The following is a 22904-nucleotide window of genomic DNA, read 5'->3' as shown; positions in this document are numbered from 1 at the left end:
CCTATTTCCATACACTTATTTATATTTAACGTATTGCATATTTAATAAAACAGGCCTATTTTAATATATTAAAAATTATATATATAAAAGTCGCTTTTGATATCATAATCTGAGACCATTAGGCCACGTACACACTCCAATTAATTCGGTCCGACTCTGCATATTTTATTAGCAGTTGTTGCAGGAAGTGACCGCTAGATGGAGTGATTTCAAAGCGGAAGTGTGACTTATGAGCGGAAGTGTGCGTGTTGTTACTGAGCAGTGATGATGATGATTATGATAATGTAGTGAGAAGGCAGTGCTGTCATATCAGCAGCATATGGTGTATCATCTCTATAAAGTATTTCAAACAGAAATGGGCTGTTCAGACGCTCATAAGCCAAGTGCTGTCTTCAACCCATGATACCGAGGAAAGGAGGAAGCCAGCTTCTAAGGTTAGTACTTCACATCTCTTATCATGTTTTAAAATAAAATGCATTTTTCAACTTTGAGAAAATTGTAAGTTATTTGCTGTTGTTAGTTGTGTTTGCTCTCCTCTGCATTGAGGAAAAAGTCCTTTTCATCGGCGATAAGAAACTGATATTTTGTCCAGTAACAGTTTAAATATAGTTCTGCTAGTTTATCCCTCTGCTACGTTTGTTGTTTTTAGGAAAATAAAGTAGTTAATTTATAGTTAGTTGAACATCATAGTTAAAAGAGCAGTGAAAGAGATTAGAGGTTTTTAAAATGTAATACATTTCTAGAAAGTCTACAGTGACATTTCCATGATGACTCATTTGCTCTGAACTTCACAAGTTCTGAACTATTTGTGAGTAAACTCATTTTTAAATTATTTTTTTAAGTCTTCATTTTAAAAAATACAGTCATGGTCCACAATTGACTGGACAATGTATTCATTGTCATTCATCATTCAATGTCAGAGGTAGGGGAACCCTGGATTCATCTCTTAGGTTATAGCTGAACATATTGAGGACATTTTAGTGAACAATGGAGCAATTTAGAAGGAAGAAAGGGGGGATGAAAAGATTGATTGTTTTCCGCTCTAGTGCCACATCCCTGACTGTCCTACATCATCATCATCATCATCATCATCATCACCGTCATCATGTTGAGATGATCTGGGTCAGCGTGGCGAGCACTGTCTACTGATCCAGCATTAAAGGCTTTTGACAGCATCTGTGACACACTGTACATTACCACAGAAAATATCACTTAATTCCTCAAGTTATAAACTTCACTGTTTATACTTCAACAATGAATTGGTATATAAACAATATTATTAAAAACCATTATGTGCAACTGCAATTTAAAAAGTTTTTATTTGAGTGTTGATTAATTATTATATCTAAAAATCTTGACCTAAAAGTCTTGTTGTTAATTTTAACTTTTAATATTATAGAAATGTACCAACTGACAAGATTCCCTGTATAGTTTACAGCTTTATTTTACATCTAAAATACTACTTTACCTGATTTATATCAAAATTCATTAATATAAATTTTAACTGAAATTGGAATCAAATTTAATCAAGAGCTTGTGAATTAAAATCGATTTGATTTGTGATATGTCAATACACTACACTAAAATAAACACTCCATAATTCAATGATGCACATTTATTATTTCTATTGAAACGTTTGTCTTAAATACTAGTAGAACATATTCATGACAAAAAAGCTCAAGTGATTATTTATATATATTCATATTTATTTAATAATTCACTTTTTTATTTATTTCTCACACTACAGATATTTCTCTTGTCTCATGAGAATAAAATGATATTACTTTTGTTTCCAGATGAAAAGTGCTGCTAAAGCTCTACGATTTTATCAGTCCATTAAAACAAATCAAAAGTAGCTGGGAAGATTTTCAGTCAATAAATCCTTGAATTTGTCTGTTCCTCACACAAAGCTATTGTATGATAAAAAAAATTAACCTTTTTTTTATTATTATTTCTATGCAGGGATGGAAGTGCACAGTTCAGGCGTCGGCAGGAAGAGGAAGAGAGAGGAGTTGAATGGCGACACACGGGAGTGTTTCCGGAAAATTCCACGGAGAACTTTGGTGAGTGTCGGGAAGGTGGCTTTCAGTCGGCACCCGAGTGTGATGACGTAATTACTCGTGCACGTGACACACTCTTGTCTTGAGGTGTGTGTGTGTGTTTCAGGGGTTGAGTGAACCTGCACCCTTCTCTGATGAACTGGTGGCCTCAAAAACACCATACGTTCGCGTTAGCATGGAAGAAGCCCGTCTCGGCACTCCAGGTGTGTAAATAGCAATTTTCCCCACACTGACCCTCTTTATATAGACATTCTCTGTACGACCTCTCTTCTTCAATCCTCCTCTCTTTAGAGGACCGTCCGGTACGCGTCTATGCTGACGGGATCTTTGACATGTTCCACTCCGGACACGCTCGAGCTTTAATGCAGGCCAAGTGCCTTTTCCCAAACACACATCTCATCGTGGGCGGTGAGTCTCCGTCTTCTGGCACTGCGTCACTGCTATAGTGTAACCCATCATGATGAGTGTCACTGAACAGAATTACAAAAATAATGTGGGTGACATTTGTTGACATTATTTATTGCATTGACAAATAATGATCAATACAGTTGTTGCAGTCTAATTCATCTTTTTTAACATGAGGTCATAAAAATTGGTGTGAGATCTGATAATATCTCATCCCCTGATTAGCCTCATAGTAACTAAAGTTATCTATAATGGCCTTGTGCTGTCAGGTCAGATTTACAGGGTCGCTTTACTATGGCTTGTCTATTACATATCAGCAAATCTAGGAATATTAGTATCCTTATGTAAACAATACAAGACTCTCTGTTTCAAACCTATGGATCAAAGTTCATGCTTACCTTCCAGCAGAATATCGTCCTAGGTTGGCTCCGTCGAAGAAGAATAGTATTATGTTTTATAATTACTATGCTCTGCGGCTATCTGTTATAGTGCTATATTGTGATGAGCTGAGAATATGATATAAAACAGTACTTGTCTTTATAAAATAAAATTTATTTATACAAAAGATTAAGATACTGGTTATACAATACAAAAATGGTTAGCAAATAAACAAAAGGTTACAGTTTATAATAATGTCAGCTCTATCCGTATTCCAGGGCAGTCCTGAGAACGGATTCACAATGACTAAATTACCTTACATGCAGTTGCAGCAATATTTAATTACTTGTTCTCGTCCGAGGTCTACAAGTTAGAATATTCAGCAGAGCAAGATCAATCAAAGAATCAAGATATAATCTGAAAAGGTGTTAAGTTCTTTTCAGGGCTAAAAGACAGCAAAATCAAAAAGCAAAGACTCATACAGAAGCACTCATATATATAGGAACGTTTGGTTACATCAGTTCCTGTGCCTAATGTTGAGGGTGTTTCCCACAAGAAGTGAAATCATGTGACATTCATAATTCATGCAACAATGTGACTTTTAGTACTCCATTGTATCAACTCTTAGAATTTTGTTACCACAATTGTGTATTCATCTCAGCATTCTTTCTACCTTTCCTTCCTTTCCATCGTGGGAACCTTTGTGTATGTGTTCTAGAGTATAGATTTGGGAATGGAGATGTATTTGTTAGCGCATTATACATTTCATTGCTTATAGCATCTTCTCTTGCAAAATTCATAAAAATGTTATATCGGGTCCATTTAATAGTGATTTTAATAATGTGATAGTAAATGTTAAATTAACATTAGCTAAGATTGTATTTAAGATGAAGTATTTTTTTTCATTGTTCATGTTAACAGAACTGTAGTGTTACATTAATGTGTTTGTCTTTCAGTGTGCAGCGATGATTTGACACATAAATTCAAGGGTTTCACTGTCATGAACGAGGACGAGCGTTACGACGCAGTGAGTCACTGTCGATATGTCGACGAGGTGGTCCGCAACGCTCCATGGACGCTGACACCAGTATTTCTAGCCGAGCACAGAGTGAGTATCCAGATCGCGATCAATGTCATATTCACATTCCTGATGCTCAACCAATGCCAAGGTCATGGGTTCGATTCGCAGGGAATGCATGAACTGATCAGATGTATAGCTTAAGTGCTTTGGAGTGAAGTGTCTGCTAGTGTCAGTGTGAATGTACATTTCCAGATGCTACCACATGACATGGGCCCTGTCCCAAATGGCACCCTAAGCACTCGTGGTCTTCCTACGAGTCCACACTTTCGTGACGTAATGCTGCTTTGACTGTCGGGAAGAAGTCTGCATCAGTGCGGGCTTGGCAAAAGTGGCATATCGACCGCAGAGGGGGCGCTCGCGAGCACCTTTCTGAGGGCTAAAATGACAAATGGGACACCCTACTACGGCCTCACGGACTTAAAGGAGAACTCCGGTCAATTTTAACATTGAGCTCATTTTTTTGTAAATTTGGAGTGCTGTCAATACAGAGAACAACGACAAAAATGGGTGTTGCCTACACCGTGTTATCCTCTTTTTAAAATTTGCACCCTGTTGACTTCAATGGGGCAAGTTTTAAACCTGCTTTTAGCCTCTTAACATCCTTGATGTGTCATTACTAGTGCACAGGTCATGTGAGTGATTCCTTCTGAGTGATCACAAGTGAATCTGACTGCAGTAGAAGTGAAAGATATGAATAAAAATGATGTTATTTCAGCCAGCAGACATACCTGTATTTACATCCTGTTTTCGGTCGAAGTTCATAGTAATCGATTGTCGAGTTCACGCGCGTGATCATAGGTAACTAAACCTATGCGTGTGAACTCGACAATCAACTACTATGGACTTCGACCGAAAACAGGATGTAAATACAGGTATGAGCGCTGGCTTAAATAACATCATTTTTATACATATCTTTCACATCTACTGCAGTCAGATCCACTCGTGTTCACTCAGAAGGAATCACTCACATGACCTGTGCACTAGTAATGACACATCAAGGATGGTAAGAGGCTAAAAGCAGGTTTAGTACTTGCCCCATTGAAGTCAACAGGGTGCAAATTTTAAAAAGAGGATAACACGGTGTAGGCAACACCGATTTTTGTCGTTGTTCTCTGTATTGACAGCACTCCAAATTTACAAAAAAATGAGCTCAATGTTAAAATTGACCGGATTTCTCCTTTAACGGACACGCGCACACGGCAGCCATTGTAAGTCCACAAGACCGAAAGTGCATATGAAGTGTGCCATTTGGGACAGGGCGATTATGAGGTGTGTAACGGTTAACATGTTGTGGTTAAAGGGATAGTTCACTCAAAAGTGAAAAATGTGTTATTTATTTACTCACCTTCTTCACAACCATGCAGTTCTTTTCGTTCAACCACCATTCATAGTGAGCACAGCTGTTAAGTAGTGATGGGAGAAAGTTTGAATCAACTGAACCAATTTATTCACGAAATGCTGGTGACGCCTGCTGGTCAGAACAGTGTAAATGCAGCAAAAACTCAACCCAAACATGCATAAAAACACCTTTTACAAACCAAATACAAATGTTTTATTGAAAGTGTAATCTATTAAATGCAATTATCAAGTCATCTAATAGCGTTAAATACTAAGTGTCTATATAATATGGTTTAAGCTTGGTTAATCAGGCCAATAAGTGACTTTTAACTGCAACTCTTTATTTTATTACACAAATTCATCCACCGAATTCATGATCCAGGTCAGGTAAAAACCATAAAGACACTGGTTCGTGGGTTCATGGGATCGACTCCTGCAGCAAACAATTAAAATGTCGAAACAGTTCTCACACTACGAAGCCTCGTCTACTGAAATCATACAGCTTTGATACACAATCCGAATCAATGGTTTAAAACCAATGATTTTACAAAGGTTTTGAAAGTGCCCATCGCTACCGTTAAGCTGCAAACATTATCCATATGACCTATTTGAATCATTTTGAATTTCACAGGAAACAATATAAGTTTGGAACAACATGAGGGTGAATAAATGAAAACTGTCATGTTTTGGTGAACTGTTAACTTTGGTTAAACTTAATTTGAAGGTATCCTTGTTACAGTGTGATTACACATAAGAAATGAGGGTAACATTTTATTTCACAGTGTCCTTGTTACTATTATGTTACATGTATTTACCATAGTAATAACAGTAATGGATGCATAATTTCATGCAACTAACCCTCAACCAAATCCTAATCCTTCCATAACCCTATAGTAAGTACATGTAGTTACTTAATATTACTCAGTACTTAAATATATAATTACACTGTAACAATGACACCTTAAAATAAAGTGTAACCAAAATGAGTAATATTAATTAACTACATGCACTATGGGGGTAGAGTTAGGGTTAGTTGCTTGTAATTATGCATAATTTACTGTTACTACTATTAGTAAGTTCAAGCAATTTGTAACATGGACAGTGAGTGTACAATAGTATTACCTTATGCTTTAACATGGTAACACTTTATTTTACAGTGTCCTTGTTACATATGTTACATGTACTTACCATAGTAATAACAGTAAATTAAGCATAATTACATGCAACTAACCCTCAATATTACTCAGTACTTAATTACACTGTAACAATGACACCTTAAAGGGCACCTATTATGCAAAATTCACTTTTACATGGTGTTTGAACATAAATGTGTGTTGGCAGTGTGTGAGCAAAACCACCCTAGAATGATAAAAATCCACCCAGTAGTTTTTTTACTATCTCAATAAATCATAAGCACTGTCTCAGAACACCCTGTTCTAGATTTCCCTCACTGTGACGTAGAAATGAGCTAAGCCCCACCGACGTGATTTGATTGACATCTGGTTTTGGCATAGACCCCGCCCTCGGTGATCTGCATCCTCAGCGACAGCCGGTAATGTCTCCTAAGAAGTGTAGGTGTTCTGTTGTGGGATGTAAGAATTAGAGGTCGACCGATAGTGGATTTTACCGATAACGATAGCTAGGTTGGGCCATACTTGCCGATAACCGATTAATCAACCGATAGTTTTTCAAACTGATACTGGATAAAAACAAACATAACACTCCAAGTAAAACAGTGCTGAACTTTATTATAAACCTAATAAAACTGTATTGAACCATGAAAACATGCTAAATGAAATAAATATATAATATGAATAAATATTGAAGTCAATAAAAGACATTCATTCAAACTGAAACAAAAAGTAATACTCTAAATAACAAATAAAACCAGTTACATTCAAAATGTAACTGTTTAACTGTTCTTTTTCAAGCCAACTTAATGAATAAAAAAGTAACAAAATTTGATCAGTACTACTAATGTTAGCGTCCTCTCAGCCTTGAAGGCAAACAAACATACTGTTGTGCTATTCTTTCTCTACTAATGCAGCATTTAGTCAACAAATGAATCACTTTATAATGATATGACAAAATGTACTGTATACATAGGCTACCTTTTAGCTGTCGGTGCTTTAAACGTGCGTCTGATGTCAGAGCTCTCCAAGCGGCTTGTGCTCTCAGTGCAGTGCAGCACGCAGAATCACGTGTCGAAATAAACAACACGAGGCATCAGCGATAGTTTTTATTACACCTCTAGAGGCCGCTCTTGTACTGCATGATGCCAGCAGACCCTTCTCAGCTCTCCCTTACTGTGTAATGAATGACAGCGCGAGCTTCTCAGCCGCTCCAGCAGCAGACGCAACCAGGAAAAACTATCGGTATGTATTTTTTGTGATAACGATAGTTCCACCAATCAACTATCGGTGCCGATTAATCGGCAAAACCGATGAATCGGTCGACCTTTAGTAAGAATGGACATACTAGTCTTCACTGACATCAGAGCCACTGAAAACGCAGCGGATGGATTTTTTTTATGAAGAAAAGGCGCCACTTTAACTTCCTAAATACGAAGTTCATTTTCTGACTGACTGTTTAGTGAACGAGGGTCAAAGTTAATCCTCAAGTGTGGATCGTTGCCTACTGTTCGCGATCCAACGTCACCTCCAGAAAAAGTAAGTGTATTTTATGATTTATGAGCAAATAGTCATTTCAATCGATGTCAGCCAGTTCAACAACAAATGCGTCTAAAGCTATTTATTGTCGTCGTCATAGGATGTCTCAAAAAACAACGTCAGACAGTTTTATGTCACGTGAGTTAGGCATTTTTTTGCAGCATTTACAAATGTAAATAAATTAAGGTCTGCTCTATCTCCATAGACAGTAGGCTATATAAACGTCTATCTCCCTCCCCTTAAGAAATAAATAAATAAATCGTTTGTCCTTAGCAAACGTTATCACAGTAGTGTGTGTGTGTGTGTGTGTGTGTGTGTGTGTGTGTGTGTGTGCAGGTTCAAAAAATTGCGCGAACGTTATCACAGTTCGTGTGTGTGTGTATGTGTGTGTGTTGCACATCCATAATGGCAAAGGGGACGCGATTAAAACTTTGTAAGTACATAAATGTATCAAATAACCATTCCGAGACGTTTAGTCCATTCTCATTCGTGTTTATTCTGTGCCAGACTCTCTTCATCATCTAGGTCCAGCAGCAGGGCGGGGATATGCAGCTCATTTACATTTAAAGTGGTAGACGCCAAAACAGCTCTTTTTAAAACAGGCCCCAAAAATGACATTTTCAAATGGTTATAATAAATTAACTGTGGGGTATTTTGTGCTGAAACTTCACAAATGCATTCTGGGGACACCCAAGACCAATATTACATCTTCTAAAAAGGGGCATAATAGGTGCCCTTTAAAATAAAGTGTAACCAAAATAATTTACAACAAAAGAACAACAAATCATGAAGATAAATATTGGTACCATCTCAGATTTTGAACTCCTGCTCATCTGAATGTGGTTCAGTGTTGCTGTCTCGCTCAGTGGAACAGAGATCTATGGAAGCTTGTTTCCGCCACAGAATAAAACATTTTAAAAGATAATTGCGACTTTTTATCTCACAATTGCGAGTTTACATCTCGCAATTCTGACTTTATATCTCAGAATTCTGACTTTATATCACGCAATTCTGACTTTATATCTCGCAATTCTGACTTTATATCTCGCAATTCTGACTTTATATCTCAGAATTCTGACTTTATATCACGCAATTCTGACTTTATATCTCGCAATTCTGACTTTATATCTCGCAATTCTGACTTTATATCTCAGAATTCTGACTTTATATCTCAGAATTCTGACTTTATATCACGCAATTCTGACTTTATAACACATAATTGCGAGTTTATATCTCGCAATTCTGACATCTTTTCTCAGAATTGTGAGATATAAAGTCCAATTCTAAGGGGAAAAAAAGACGGACTTTTTTTTTTTTTTTCTTAGAATACTTTATATCTCACAATTCTGACTTTATATCTCACAATTCTGACTTTATTTCACGCAATTCTGACTTTATATCTCACAATTCTGACTTTATATCTCACAATTCTGACTTTATTTCACGCAATTCTGACTTTATATCTCGCAATTCTGACTTTATCTCACAATTCTGACTTTATTTCACGCAATTCTGACTTTATATCTCACAATTCTGACTTTATTTCACGCAATTCTGACTTTATATCTCGCAATTCTGACTTTAAAACACGCAATTGCGACTTTATTTCACGCAATTCTGACTTTATATCTCGCAATTCTGAGATATAAAGTCAGAATTGCGAGATGGAAACTCGCAATTGTGAGATAAAAAGTCGCAATTATCTTTTTTTTTTTTTTTTTGTGGCGGAAACAAGCTTCCACAGAGATCACTTACTCTCTGGAGGAGGCACTTATTTTGAGTGAGTGATTACTTTGTGACTGCTAGAAATCACGCTGTATATAGTATGAATGTGATCTGGATGTTCTACATTCGCCATGTTGCCCTTATCACATGACCTCCCAGCATCAGTTGTCACATTATCACCATTCATAAATCCTCTCCTGTGGCCTCATGGGATTGTAAAGTGTCCATCATATACACACTTCAGAATCTCGCCAGGAGAAGTAGGGCATCCTGGTACTTGAGTGCTGTGAATTCAGACATAGTCTTAATAAACACTGATATGATGACATGTTCTCCCTAGATAGACTTCGTCGCCCATGACGACATTCCATACATCTCAGCAGGAAGTGATGATGTTTACAAACACATAAAGGACGCAGGTAGAAATATTAAAAGCTTCTGCATAATACAGTTATGGTAGTCAAAAAATGAGTTTTTATTTGCCAACAGAATCACCAGATTTGCTCTTGAAATTCTCTTTTTTTAAGGCATGTTCGCCCCGACTCAGAGAACAGAAGGCATCTCCACATCTGACGTAATCACACGAATCGTACGTGATTATGACGTTTATGTGCGTCGCAACCTACAGAGAGGCTACACTGCGAAAGAGCTGAACGTCAGCTTCATCAATGTGTGTGTGCTTGACTACACACTTTCATCTTTTATCAAAAAAAGCCATTAATATTCCTTTGAAAGCAACTTGACTCTGTTCCCGTTTTTTCCCAGGAGAAGAAGTACCACCTTCAGGAGCGCGTGGATAAGGTGAAGCAGAAGGTCCGAGATGTGGAGGAAAAGAGTAAAGAGTTTGTGCAGAAGGTGGAGGAGAAGGGCATCGACCTCATTCAGAAATGGGAAGAGAAGTCACGCGAGTTCATCGGGAACTTCCTGCAGATGTTCGGGCCTGACGGGGCGCTGGTTAGTCTGGATGCGTGCAGCTTTTACATACGTATCGGAGATTGTAGTTTTAGAATGGATTCTCAATTCTGGCCCTCGAGGTCCACTTGCATTTACTGCAAACCGAGTCACTCTGAGACACTGAACACACCGGAGGTTCATAAGCTGCCCCACAGTGCTGCGCTTCACTCTGAAACACACTGCGCTTATATTTGATTAAATCGCAGCCTTTGCGTTTTTGATAATTACACTACTAAGCCATATCACGATTTCGGTTTTATTTCGATTAATCTTGCAGCCCTGTCATGCTATATTTACTACTCCAAACAGGACAAAGAAGCACCATAAAGTGTTCAAGTCTTCTCAAGTCACACGATAGCTGAAATTTGAGTCATGTACTGACAATCCACAAGAACTAATCACATCTGGCGTCATTGCATCACATCTGGTGCAACGTCACACACTGTATTTGAATATACGCAAAAGAAATTGAACTTAAATATACGAGCTTGATAAAAATGATCATTCTAGAAGAAAATTTCAGATGGCACTTAGAGGCTTTTGCATCTGAACTCTTCAATGAAAGCTTTTTAGCAAATTGGAGTACATTTTCATTTCAACAATTTCTTAAAATATGTGCCTGTCCACAGATAAAATGCTCTAATATCATGTATTGTGTGTCTAACAGAAGCACATGTTGAAGGAGGGAAAAGGACGAATGTTACAGGCCATCAGTCCCAGACAAAGCCCCAACAGCAGTCCCGTACGCGAGGAGCTCTCTGCGTCCCCCACCTTCCGTCTTCCCTTCTTCACCGCTTCGCCATTCTTCTCACCTCATCATCATCATCATCATCATCATCACAGCGACACACACAAAGATGAGGACGACTAGAAATCACGCTCTCAAGCAGCTGTTGGTGTTTTCCCACATCGTTTGTGTTTTATATGCTTTCTTAAAGCCACTGTGAATAGCCAAGAATATAAATGAAGGATGGACTAGCTTAAGATTTATTTGAATGAGGAAAATGTATTGAACCAGCGTTTACAAAATGCACAATAGTGACCGAATTATTCCACCCGTACTTTCTAAAGGTTTTGATCCCACTTCTCCCTCTCGCTTCAGAGAGATTTGCCACACACCACTAAACCAAAAGGCTTCATATTGTTGGCCTATTCCTTGGATACATTTCGTATTCAGCCTGGACCTTGAATAATTATGCATTTTTAGTGTGTCTCGTTTTTTTGTCTGCTTGCACATAATCTCATTCTCGGTTGTGCGTATAACTCGCCCTCACCTGCCTTTATTGTCTACATCTTTCCATACTTGAACAGGGGCCAAATGTGAGACTTATTCCGGGATGAGGGTGGGATCCCAGGATCAGTCGTCTCTATATAGTTACTGCGTTTATTCTTGGTTTATAACTCGAATTTAAAGTCTGTCACTCATACTTTTGGAACGTTAATTTGTCTTTCTGACTTTTCTTATGTTTCTCCTCATATGAACTCGCTCTCAGACTCTGATGTGAAGTAATAATTTTGGGGCCTGGCACTGACGGAGTCTGGCACCTCTATTTAAACCCTGGGCTATTCTGTGGCACGGGTCCCAGCCTTTTTGGAAAGGATTTGCCTGCTGAATGTTTACATTACCCAAGCCCAGTGAGGAACAATGTTAACACGAAAGACTACGAGGACCTGTTTGTTTATGTGTTTGCATAGGACAGGGAGAAGTCCGTAGGATTACATGTTTGCCGGCAGACAAAAAGATGACTTTGGCTTTCCTGTGGTCAGGAACATTATTAAGATCAGTTTAGATGATCATTGGGAATCAAAAGAACTCTGTGAACAATGCCAGTGAATCACTAAACCATATTAAAAGAATAATACATTTGTCTTGTGTCGTGTTACTCATTCACGGGGACCAAAAGACACGCTATGAACCTTTAATGTCCAATAATATAAGATAAAAAAAGGTGATTAAAAACAACTAACATTAACCTGTCATTTCTGATTAGTTAAATAGGCATTACAGCAGATACACCCAACATCGGCTACAGATGCACGATAATTCAAGTTACATTTCTGCTTTCCAAATTCTATAACTAGTTCTAGCATCTGCATCACTTCAGTCGGCCTGTGTGTACAGTACGAATCATGCAGCACATGTAAACTAGGCCATATTTCCTACCGTAGATGACATGCCCTTCACGACACGTGTCTGAAATCTCTTATTTCATGTCTTGGGGGGAAAGACAATAATGAGTCCATGACATAGTAGGAAAGGTTAATAAGCTATTATTCTCATATCTGCCAGTCACAGATCCACGTCTGCCTTGAAGTCGTGAGTGGACTTCAACAAGGGCCGCAACACAACTTCATTTCGTTTAAATGAAATAAACTATAACAATAATAATAAAATAATCAACAAATAAAAGGCTAAAGGTCCATTCACACCAAGAATAATGACTATATTGGCCTCTACACCATCATTGAGTTTATTGTAAGTGCTCTACAGTTTGGTCGTCTGCTGCTTTAAATGCTCGAGCTCTTTAAAATCAGGTGCATTCTGATTGGCTGTTCATCAGCTGGGGGAAAAAAAAACTTTATGAAATTATTCCAATAATAATGTTCCTGTGTACAAAGCTATCAATTATTTTATTATATCTAACTTTATCCACATCCACAGTACACTCACGTAGGGCGATATAGTGTTTAGAAAATCTCAGCTGCTTGATTGCTTGCATCGTCGTAAAATGTAAACTATATTCTCACCCAGCTCTAACAAAAATGTTCTGAAAACTTTTTACTAGCATACCCATTAAGTTATGAAAATGTTATTTCTGAATGTTCTCCAAACATTCAAAACGTCCAGTTAAAAAAAAAAAATCTTGGTTATACAAACATTTCATTTTATCATAATGAAAACATTATGGAATGTTACTTTTTAATGTTCTTTTAACAATCTCGGAAAATTAAAAAAATGTTGGATGAACATCCAACTAAAATGTTTTAGAAAAAAACATTTCATGAACGATGTATAAATGTTTTTGTGCTAACGTTTTTTTTTTTTTTTTTTTTTAAAGTCCGCGTGAACCGGAAGTTGCAAACGACTTTTCTCCAGTGTTGTGACGCATTTCCCAGTGAACCGGAATATTGAACAGAGGGCGGGGTTTAACTCTAGCGCTCCTCCTCTCCATCTCTCGCTCATTACAGACTAACGGTTTGAGGGGAGTGGTTAAGCGTTTCCCAAACCAATTCCTCAAACCTACGTCATCAGAGAAGGTCCTCCAATGCAGAGGGGAGGGGCATTTTCAGATTTTGATTAAAGATTACGAAGCCAAAAAATGTTTTTGTGTGGATTGACTTGCATGGATGAATTGTTCACCACAAAACGATCAATTTAGGCAAACAAAGTAAATATGGTCAATTTTGATTTCATGTGGACTTTAAGACGAGATCACTGATCATTAACGTTCCTGAAATCATGTTTGGTCATATCTTTCAGAGAACCGTGCCAAACATTAGCCAAAGTTCTCAGAACATTCCCTGTTAGCTGGGAATCTGCTAAATGTGAACGAAGATTGAAGATAACATATTATTAACATTATGATTATTAAAACATTGTTATAGTCCTTGGTGTGAACAGCCCTTAAAACCACAAAAAATCGGGGACTTCACATGCACCGCTGATCTTTTTTCACTGTAGAAAATGAAATTGTACATTTTCAAACAAATTTGAGAAGATTTTGATTTAGTTTTCCCCTCAATTGGTCTACAATGTTTATAATGTTTAAATCCGGTTTTGCACCTTCAGAGATTTTAAGCATCTATGAAACTATTTATTATACCTCAGAAGTGGCATTTACGTTAATAAAAAAAGCGAGCACCTTTGTCGTCGCAGCAGCAGACGCACAACAGGAAATCCAGTTGGTGGTCCTTCCAAATATTGTCTTGGACAACATGAGAGTTACGGAGGTCAGGATCCACTGCTTGTGCAGGTCGTCCATTACGACTCTGGCCTCCAAACAGAGGTGTGTGCGCTGCTGAGTGGTCTTGAGCCCTGGAGGTAGAGCGAGTGGTCATTACGTCCAGCGTCAGTCACTCCATCAGCTGTTGTTGGAGGACTGCTCTGGCTTCAGCCGGATGGCCCAGGAGTTGGCGGAGACGACGTTACCGCGCCGATGGATGCGGCAGGTGTACGTGCCTTCGTTGAATTCATTGGCCACGAGCCGCAGGTCCCGATCTTTAATTACAATGTAGCCAGGAATGGATGTCAGCAACTGCTCTCCGTCCTTATACCAGCTGCCGAAAGACGAAACGGAGAAACTGACTGAAACTAAGCTTCAGAAATGATGCACTCCATAATTTGGAACTTAACAAAGATAAATGTATCAACATAAGACTACATTTGCACATGAATGGTGCCCATTGGGTGATTTAACAATGAATGATCATTTTGAAATATTTCACAAAGATTTTACAGCAAAAAAGACATGTGAAGACACGACCTGAAAGGGGGGGCATTTTTACAATTATACTACAAGGCCTTTTACCAGGGCTTGACATTTTACACATCTTGACATCTTGGCATGGTTTTCCAAAGTTACTAGCCGCTGTTTGAGCACAATAAACAGCGAAAAATTACTCAATATAGTACTGAGAGGCGGCTATATATGCACACACTTTAGGTGTGATCACAAAATCTGTGGGAATGAGTAAAATTATGAGCAATACACGCAATCACACGCCGAAATTCAAGCCCTGTAACACCAACAGTATTCATCCGGAGCAAATGAAACGAGTGAGTGAGGGGAGGCGGGTTTGTGTGTCACTCGCTGTCGGAGAGAGGAACAGCTGGTGTTGTGTGTCTACTCTGCAGGAAATGAGTATTGGAAGCATTTCAGAAACATATCAATATCACGACATTGCACTTATTATTCCAGATGTGTTTTTAAAATACTACAATTGAAAAATATTTGGGCGGGTTCACGGGTGTTCATGTCAAACCCTGCCTTTTTCTTGCTAAAAAAGTATAAACTATCAATCAGACAACAGAAGGCATGTAGAAGATTGTGTGCAACAGGTTTTTCAGCAAAGTTTTGATTGTGTTGATCATTTAGAGGCCTTCAAATTTTGTGGTACAGTAGGCTTTATAGGGTTAAGGATACTCTACCTGACTTTTGGAGGCACTCTGGTATTTTTTGTCCCACAGCGGAAGCCCACAACTTTTCCACGAGGCACAATTTTGATCTTCACGTTTTCAGGAGGAGGGGTCGGGGTAGACACTGCATCCAGAGGCTCTGAGGAGCAAACAAACACTTTAAAGAGTGTGTTAGTTCATAATATACACTTCCATCTACTTTATAATGGCTTATCTAAAGTAGCTGACAATGTCTGTCCACCTTCATGAAGAAGAGTATTGTGTGTAAGTGAAAGGCTATAGATGGGAAGTTAGCGTTGGAGGACGATGTTTTGAGTGTCTCACCGTAGCACAGGTCGCAGCGCTGCGGGCAGTTCTTCTTCATGAAGCTCCGTCTCCTCTCACAGAAACCCAAACGGGCCCAAGGATCACACACACGCTTCTTGTCCAAGCATCCTGAGGCAGATGATAGAAACAAGCTTCAGCTCCAAAACTCTGAAGAGAAGCGAGCATTGTGGACCAAGCATTTTCTCTATTATAAATTGCAGTCTGACTAGAAGTTGTGTTCCTTCGAGCCTCAAGCATGCGGTTGTACAGCCTCTTCTTAAAAAGCCCGGCTTTAGATCCTACAGATCCAAATAATGTTTCGGGCAACATCTAAGCTACCATTTTTATCTAAAATATTAGAAAAGATTGTTATTAATTAACTTAATTTTTAACGTAAAAATTAGTTTTTTTGATACATTTCAATCTAGTTTTAGATCAGGTCATAGCACAGAATCAGTTCTTCTTAGAGTAGCTAATTAGCCTGGGAAAACCCAGACAACCTCCGCCAAATTTAGATTTGCTCTGCAAGTAGTCTGGCAAAGAGCTCATTCAAGCCCATTTCCAATGTTTCCAAATCGCGGCACCAATCAGAAACGTTGGGGCGGGCTTTACACAATGACAATCTCTCTGATTGGTTTTAGGTCTATCCAATTGCGCCCAGAGGCATTTGAGCGACGTCCGTTGGTGACGCCCCTTTGGAAATGAGTTATACAGTAAATGAAGCTTTGCCAGACCATAACTCAGTTACTACTGAGAATGGTCTGGTTTTAACCAGGCTAGTAGCTAATGACATTTTATTGAAAACTGACTCTGGTAGTTTTGCTGGATCTTAGCGCAGCATTTGACACGATTGACCATACTTTATATCCTTATTGAACGTCTAAGGCAGTATGGCAAGCATACTATGTGGTTAATATAGCATGCTCTGGTTAACTTAAGTCATGTGACTTCTACTTGTGTGCTGATCATGTGACTGTAATATGTCTATATTTGCCATAGTTACTGTTTTTACAACTGAAGATGGTGTTTGGATAAACATCGAAACGTCTTGCTAACTTGTTTTTATGCAGTCCAGTGACTTTTAATAAATAATTTGTTTGAACATTTTATTACCTGGATGTGTTAGACAGCATGAATCAACATAGACAGAACTTTTTATGTTAAAATTGAACATTTCTCGTCATCTATAGCTTCTATTTCCTGTGGGGTGCCTCAAGGTTCTATGTTGGGACCAGTGTTATTTCCATTATATACAGTATGCTTCCTCTTAGTTCTGTTTTTAAGAAATATAGTATTTCGTATCATTTTTATGCTGCTGACACCCAGATGTATTTGCCTATAAGTCTGAAGATGATGCATCCATTACATCACTTTTTTAATGTCTAAAAGATGTCAAATGTGGATGAATAATGTCTTTCTCCAGTTAGAAATTAAAGATAGAAATTATTATATTTGGCCCAAGTAGGATATAGCAACGAGTCTAGGTCCTCTGTCATCCAATCTGCTTACTTATATCAAGAATCTGGGATTTATTTTTGACAGAGTTAAAGTTTGACAGGCAAATCAATTCAGTTGTGAAGAATAGTTTCTTTAAACTGCAAAATATTGCTAAACTTAAATCTATCGTATCTTTCAGTGATCTGGAGAAAGTAATCCATGCTTTTATTTCTTCTTTCTCTTGATTAATGCAATGCTTTGTACCAGGGTGTAAGTCAGTCCTCACTGTCACGTCTTCAGCGTCTTCACCAATCAACCACCGATGCATAGAACCAAGTCTACTTCCATTTCAACACAACTTTAAACACCTACGTTTTGCTTACCATAAAGGCGCTGGATGCCCCAGATATCATCTTGAGCGATGTTCCGCTGACCTGTGTACGTTGCATTGGGGTGCATTAATGCATTAGGGTCCCGTGAATGCCAGAGACCTAAAGCGTGACCGATTTCATGAGCAGCTACCTGAACCAGGTCATTCAGCCACACACCTGTGCAGAGACAACACGCGATAAAATCAAAGAGTAAAGGACAAGAAGAATGGATATTGATATTTGTTTCTCTTCAATTTCCACAGTTTTGAACATGATTAACGTTCTAGTAACTATAAGTACCTTGGCAACTAACCCTGACACCTAACCCTAACCTATCAGTCTACTAATACTCTAATGAGAGTTAGTTGACATGTAGTTGACAAGTTACTTGTTACTTTCCTGGTGCTTTCCATTTCTATAATCTTGAATTTGGTCTGAAACCTACTTTTTGCACAAAAAATGTACAGAATTCAGATTTAAGTCAGACAATTTAAGGTCATTGTGGGTCAAAAGTGAGTCACTGGAAGCAACACTTCTGCATATTCACACTTTCTTTTCTTTTTTTTAAAATTGTCATTATAGCGCCACCCATCTATCAAAAGTTCTAAGTTATAAAAATGTATAATCACTGAGAAGAGTATATATCTGCATTCTGACCAGCACATCCACCCACTTTCATAAATAAATGTATTAGATCAGCACCTTGTTTCCAGCTGAATCGGGACTTTCCCAGAATCCAGAATTCATGGTTGTCAAAGTGGATTTCTCCACGTGGAGGAAGGAAGGCGTGGGCCAGCTCGCCGTTCAGTCCGTCAAAACACGGGTGCAATGGAGACCGCCAACAATCGGTGTGATTGTACGTGTAGAACCCTGTCTCAGAAAAAGCAGAGTTTCATGCAAAAATGGGAGATTAAAAAACTGCATAAAATAATCTGTCAGCCTGCCAAAGTGCACATGCCTAATGTTTTGGCTCTTTTCCTGCACATTTATTTACCTATAGTGATGTCAGCACTTTTGTTGGGGTTGGTGATTTCAGTGAAAGCCAGAGGAGAAACATCACTCCATTTCGTGAAGGCGATGCTGATAGCTTTGCGGGTATCATCTTTATTCAGTGTGTTGGGGAACTTCGTGATCCTTTAAGAGGGAGAAACGCAAATTACTTCCAGCCAAAAACGAATTTCATGTTTTTTGAAAGAGTCTTTGTGTCTGCAATCAATCAGAAAGCACATTTACAAAAGCCCAACACTCCTAAAATCAATCTGCTGGTCCCAAAATATCCATCATCTTCTGAACCCCAGATTACTTCTTTTGTCCATCTCCTGCATCTGTCTGTTCATACTTTAAGCATTCGCCAATCATGGCCATTAATAGAAAGGCTTTCCTTCAGAAAGTCAATTATAAAGTATATTAAAATAATGTCTTTATTGATTTTCCTGGTGGTCTCATGTGTCTCTCTCACTTGTAAGTGACGTTGAAATGCTCCCACTTGTATCCCAGTGGGTTGATGGCGTAGCGCTTGGATCGGGCCGGACCTGGATGAGACCCTGTGTCCACAGGTGCCGGCACCTGCACACATGGTTTATGCAACTGAATACTGGCCACCTGATAAGAAGATAGAAAAAGGGAAGCTTATATGTAGTGTGTTTTATTTTGTACATTGTTAACATACTGTACGTTGTGTGTAATGTCATCATTTAGCAAACCGCCAAGTCAAATGTGTAGCACAAATGATGATTCTGATCCACATGAGTAATTCTGATCATATTTTAGAGATCCACCTTCCTGCAGAATTCTATTACACACTTGCAATCTTCATGGCTACTTGAACACTTGAACACTTGGGCCAAATACAGGAAATATGTCATGTAAGTAGACAAGTGGTCAAGTGCAAAGACTGCAAGTGTGCGTACTGTATCTGGGAAGGGCACAAGTGTGCTGCACAAGTCCTGAAAAGTGAAGCCAAAACGTTTCGATTGCCCCCGGTGGCTGGATGCAGTATAGGTCATAAACCCTCTCCATGTAATCTAATAGGACGTGAGACAAACTAAACAATCAAATTACACTTCAAATTATTTTTTCCCAAAGATGATTTCTGTCATTTTAGGTAGTTTTTATCACGCTGATGTAAGTTCAAGTGTTAAGTAAGTTAAAGGCACAATATGTAACTTTTTTGCTTTAAAAATAGCAAAAATCACTATATCTATGTTATATATTTTTTTTAGTTGTGTACTTACATTATCCCGACTGTTTCCAACAACTTTCAAACCAGGATAAATTTGTAATTTAATTCGAGAAACGCCCCGTTTCTTTATTTCCGTTTTGTCGCCGCCAATGGCGTCATATTCGCGTTGTCCCTGGTTTTCGCTCGTGCTGCCATAGCAACCAGAGCTATGAACCAGAGCCGTCTGATAGTAACCAAAGCGACTGACGCGGACTGTGTAGTTCGCAATGTCTATTTGCACGCTGTTGTTGTTTCGTTCAAACGTTATGGACCATGGCAAGCAGACTTTGGATAAAAAAGGAGAACTAAAACGAGAATCAATATCAGCGCGGTGTTTTCGAGATGCCGAGAGCTCCCATAGACAGTATATAAACGAGAGCTCCACGTCCGAGACTTCGACCGCTCCTACATGTACTTTATTAAACAGGTGAGCACATTTACATAAAACTAATCAATGTTATATAGTTCAACAATGATAAAATGTCAGAATATGATCTGTATGTTATTCTAATGTTGATCTAGCTTACTGCTAGTCTCATACAGACAAACTAACACATACATTTCAACACATTCAAATGCAGTTTAGTGTTCTAGTGTAATGTTAGACCAAGTGAAACAGAGCTGCGTTACCTCACAAGTTTAATTTGTCTAATAAACTGACCTGTGAGTTATAATTCTGCGTGTAGTTCGGTAGAATGAAATGTCCATATTCTTTTTATATCCGCGGGACTCGCGTCGCGTGTGGAGCTGATTGCTGTCTCTTAGCAATCCCGAACTGCTTCATATCACAGTCATGATAAAAACATCGATGTATTCAGTCATCCATAAACATTATTAGATCGGTCGGCTTGACGTTGACGACAAGATCCATAATTCTTAGCAAATGTTGCGTCATCAAACTACGCCTTTGTTATTGTAAATAGGTTAGCGACCCCTAGTGGCGAAAAATGCCATACTGTACGTTTAAGTTTAGTTTTAGTTAGTTATTTGATGCTGTAAAAACAGGGATGTGTGGAAGTACACTTTATGATTTGTTGACTAACATACTAAAGCGCATGTAAAGTTCATGATTATAATTTAACTAGTTTGCTATTCAATATTACATTTAAAAGCTAATATAATAGAACTGTAATAAATTCAGCAGAAGAAAGAAGCTCATACAGGTTTGGAACAACTTGAGGGCGAGTAAATGATGACAGAATTATCTTTTTTGGGTGAACTATTCCTTTAAGTGTATTCTTTTAAAGAATATTATTTCCGTAATCAGCACTCTTGTAAAAGTTTGCTTAAGTTTACTTATTTTTCACAAGGGATTATCTAATCTCAGATATGTGAACTTTTTGAGAGCAAATAAACTAAATCAGGAGAGCGAACGACTCATTCTGCTCAGATGTTCAGATGTTCTGCGTGTTGTATCTCTTCTACCGGCTCATCTATCAGTAGCTGCAGTCAGAAGCTCCATGCAGCCGAAGGTCTGGAATATCTGTCACCCATATGTGAACGCTCCCCTTCCCCCATGACCTTCAACACTGTTCCTCTCTCTCTTCCTCCTCCTTTTGATCTTTGCAAAGATTTTACTACTCTCTCCAGAAAGAAATGCACGTGCATGCATACATGTTTTAAGTGGGACAAATGGGTAGCATCAAGATTTTAGGACATGTTATAGAAAAATGAATTTTTTTCAACGTTTTGAATAAAATATTATTGGAGTACGAAAATACAATTAGAACAAGATTATAGGCGGTCATACTTTAGATTAGGTTCGAATTTCCCCTATTGATTAACTATTAACTACAACTTTTGCCTCAATAAAAACAAACCCCCAATGACTTCTTATTGATAGTTAGTAAGGCAGTTGTTCAAGTCTAGTATGAAGGGATGTAGAATAAGGTCATGCAGAATAAGGCATTAATATGTGCTTTATAAGTACTTAAACAGCCAATATCATAGTAATATGCATGCTAATAAGCAACTAGTTAATAGTGAGAATTGGACCCTGACATACAATGCTACCAAATAGGCTACTATTTTAATATTCACGTTTAAGTCAATGTGTTACTTGCAATTATTTGTGAAATTTACAAGCAAAAATTGTTTCTTGTAAATCCTACACATATTTGTTTTCAATGTATGTAATGTTAAACATAAAAGAAAGTGTTTATTGTAGGAGTCACTATTTCTTTCAAGATCAATTCTTTCTGTTCAGTTCAATTGTCCTCTGCAAGCAAATAGATTTTTTTTTAAGTAAATATAATTATACATAAAAAAATGCATGTATGAAAATGACAAATTAATTAGAAAATGCAGTTTAAAATCATTTAGATGACGTACAGGCATGTCAGATATCCCTGTAACACTTATGTCGAAGGGTCATCTACATTTTCAGTTCTTTTAAAAGAACCAAACAAAAAAGCAAAATCTGAGTTTGACATGACATTGAGGTCTTACCGTGTGTTTTGTCCACGCAGGCACGGCCACAGCACAGTTATCCAGCACCATCAGCAACAGCGCACAGGAACAGACCCAGCGCATCTTTAAATCACTCACACAACTTCCACTTTTTTACCTTCCACGTTGTGTTTGATCCATAAATTCTTGAGGAAGAAAGTATTTCCACAGAACTAACCGCATCCAGACGCGCGCGCGCCCGTGCTGAAGACAGATGTGCCCGCGCCTCCGGACAGACAGATTCGTGCGAATGTTTCAGTTGACTGTGTTTAGACTTTATTTAATGCACTTCTGCTTCTTACGCTGAACTTTCACTCTCTCTCAGATGTGCAGGAATGATCCCGCACCAAAGCCCTAAAGCACCGCCCTTCTCC

At 38.3% G+C, this 22904-nt stretch overlaps 2 protein-coding genes across 5 annotated transcripts; one reads left to right on the top strand and one right to left on the bottom strand.

Moving 5' to 3' along the window:
- The first annotated feature begins 189 nt into the window (after positions 1-189).
- On the top strand, positions 190-12614 carry pcyt1ab (phosphate cytidylyltransferase 1A, choline b). Of its 4 annotated transcripts, none has more exons than XM_081372441.1 (10): positions 190-434; positions 1047-1262; positions 1963-2063; positions 2167-2263; positions 2352-2468; positions 3800-3951; positions 9997-10075; positions 10184-10326; positions 10422-10610; positions 11278-12614. In XM_081372441.1, exons 3-10 carry the CDS (start codon positions 1965-1967, stop codon positions 11479-11481), a joined length of 1080 nt encoding a protein of 359 aa, XP_081228567.1. In that variant the 5' UTR covers positions 190-434; positions 1047-1262; positions 1963-1964; the 3' UTR covers positions 11482-12614. The 4 variants fall into 4 exon arrangements, with proteins under 4 accessions (XP_081228567.1, XP_081228566.1, XP_081228569.1 ...); XM_081372443.1 differs by having other exon boundaries at positions 223-434; positions 2148-2263; XM_081372440.1 differs by lacking the exon at positions 1047-1262 and having other exon boundaries at positions 194-434.
- mmp23bb (matrix metallopeptidase 23bb) lies at positions 12516-22904 on the bottom strand. Its single transcript, XM_081372439.1, has 8 exons — positions 22531-22904; positions 19321-19463; positions 18856-18995; positions 18564-18731; positions 17874-18038; positions 16072-16182; positions 15760-15886; positions 12516-14888 (listed from the first exon to the last, which is right to left on the bottom strand). The coding sequence occupies exons 1-8, from the start codon at positions 22612-22614 to the stop codon at positions 14693-14695; spliced, it is 1134 nt and encodes a 377-aa protein (XP_081228565.1). The 5' UTR covers positions 22615-22904; the 3' UTR covers positions 12516-14692.

This window comes from Scardinius erythrophthalmus, assembly GCF_964197995.2.
Source record: "Scardinius erythrophthalmus genome assembly, chromosome: 8".
Lineage (NCBI taxonomy): Eukaryota > Metazoa > Chordata > Actinopteri > Cypriniformes > Leuciscidae > Scardinius > Scardinius erythrophthalmus.
Note: the sequence above shows the minus strand (reverse complement) of the source record. Positions and strands in the feature narration are given on the sequence as shown.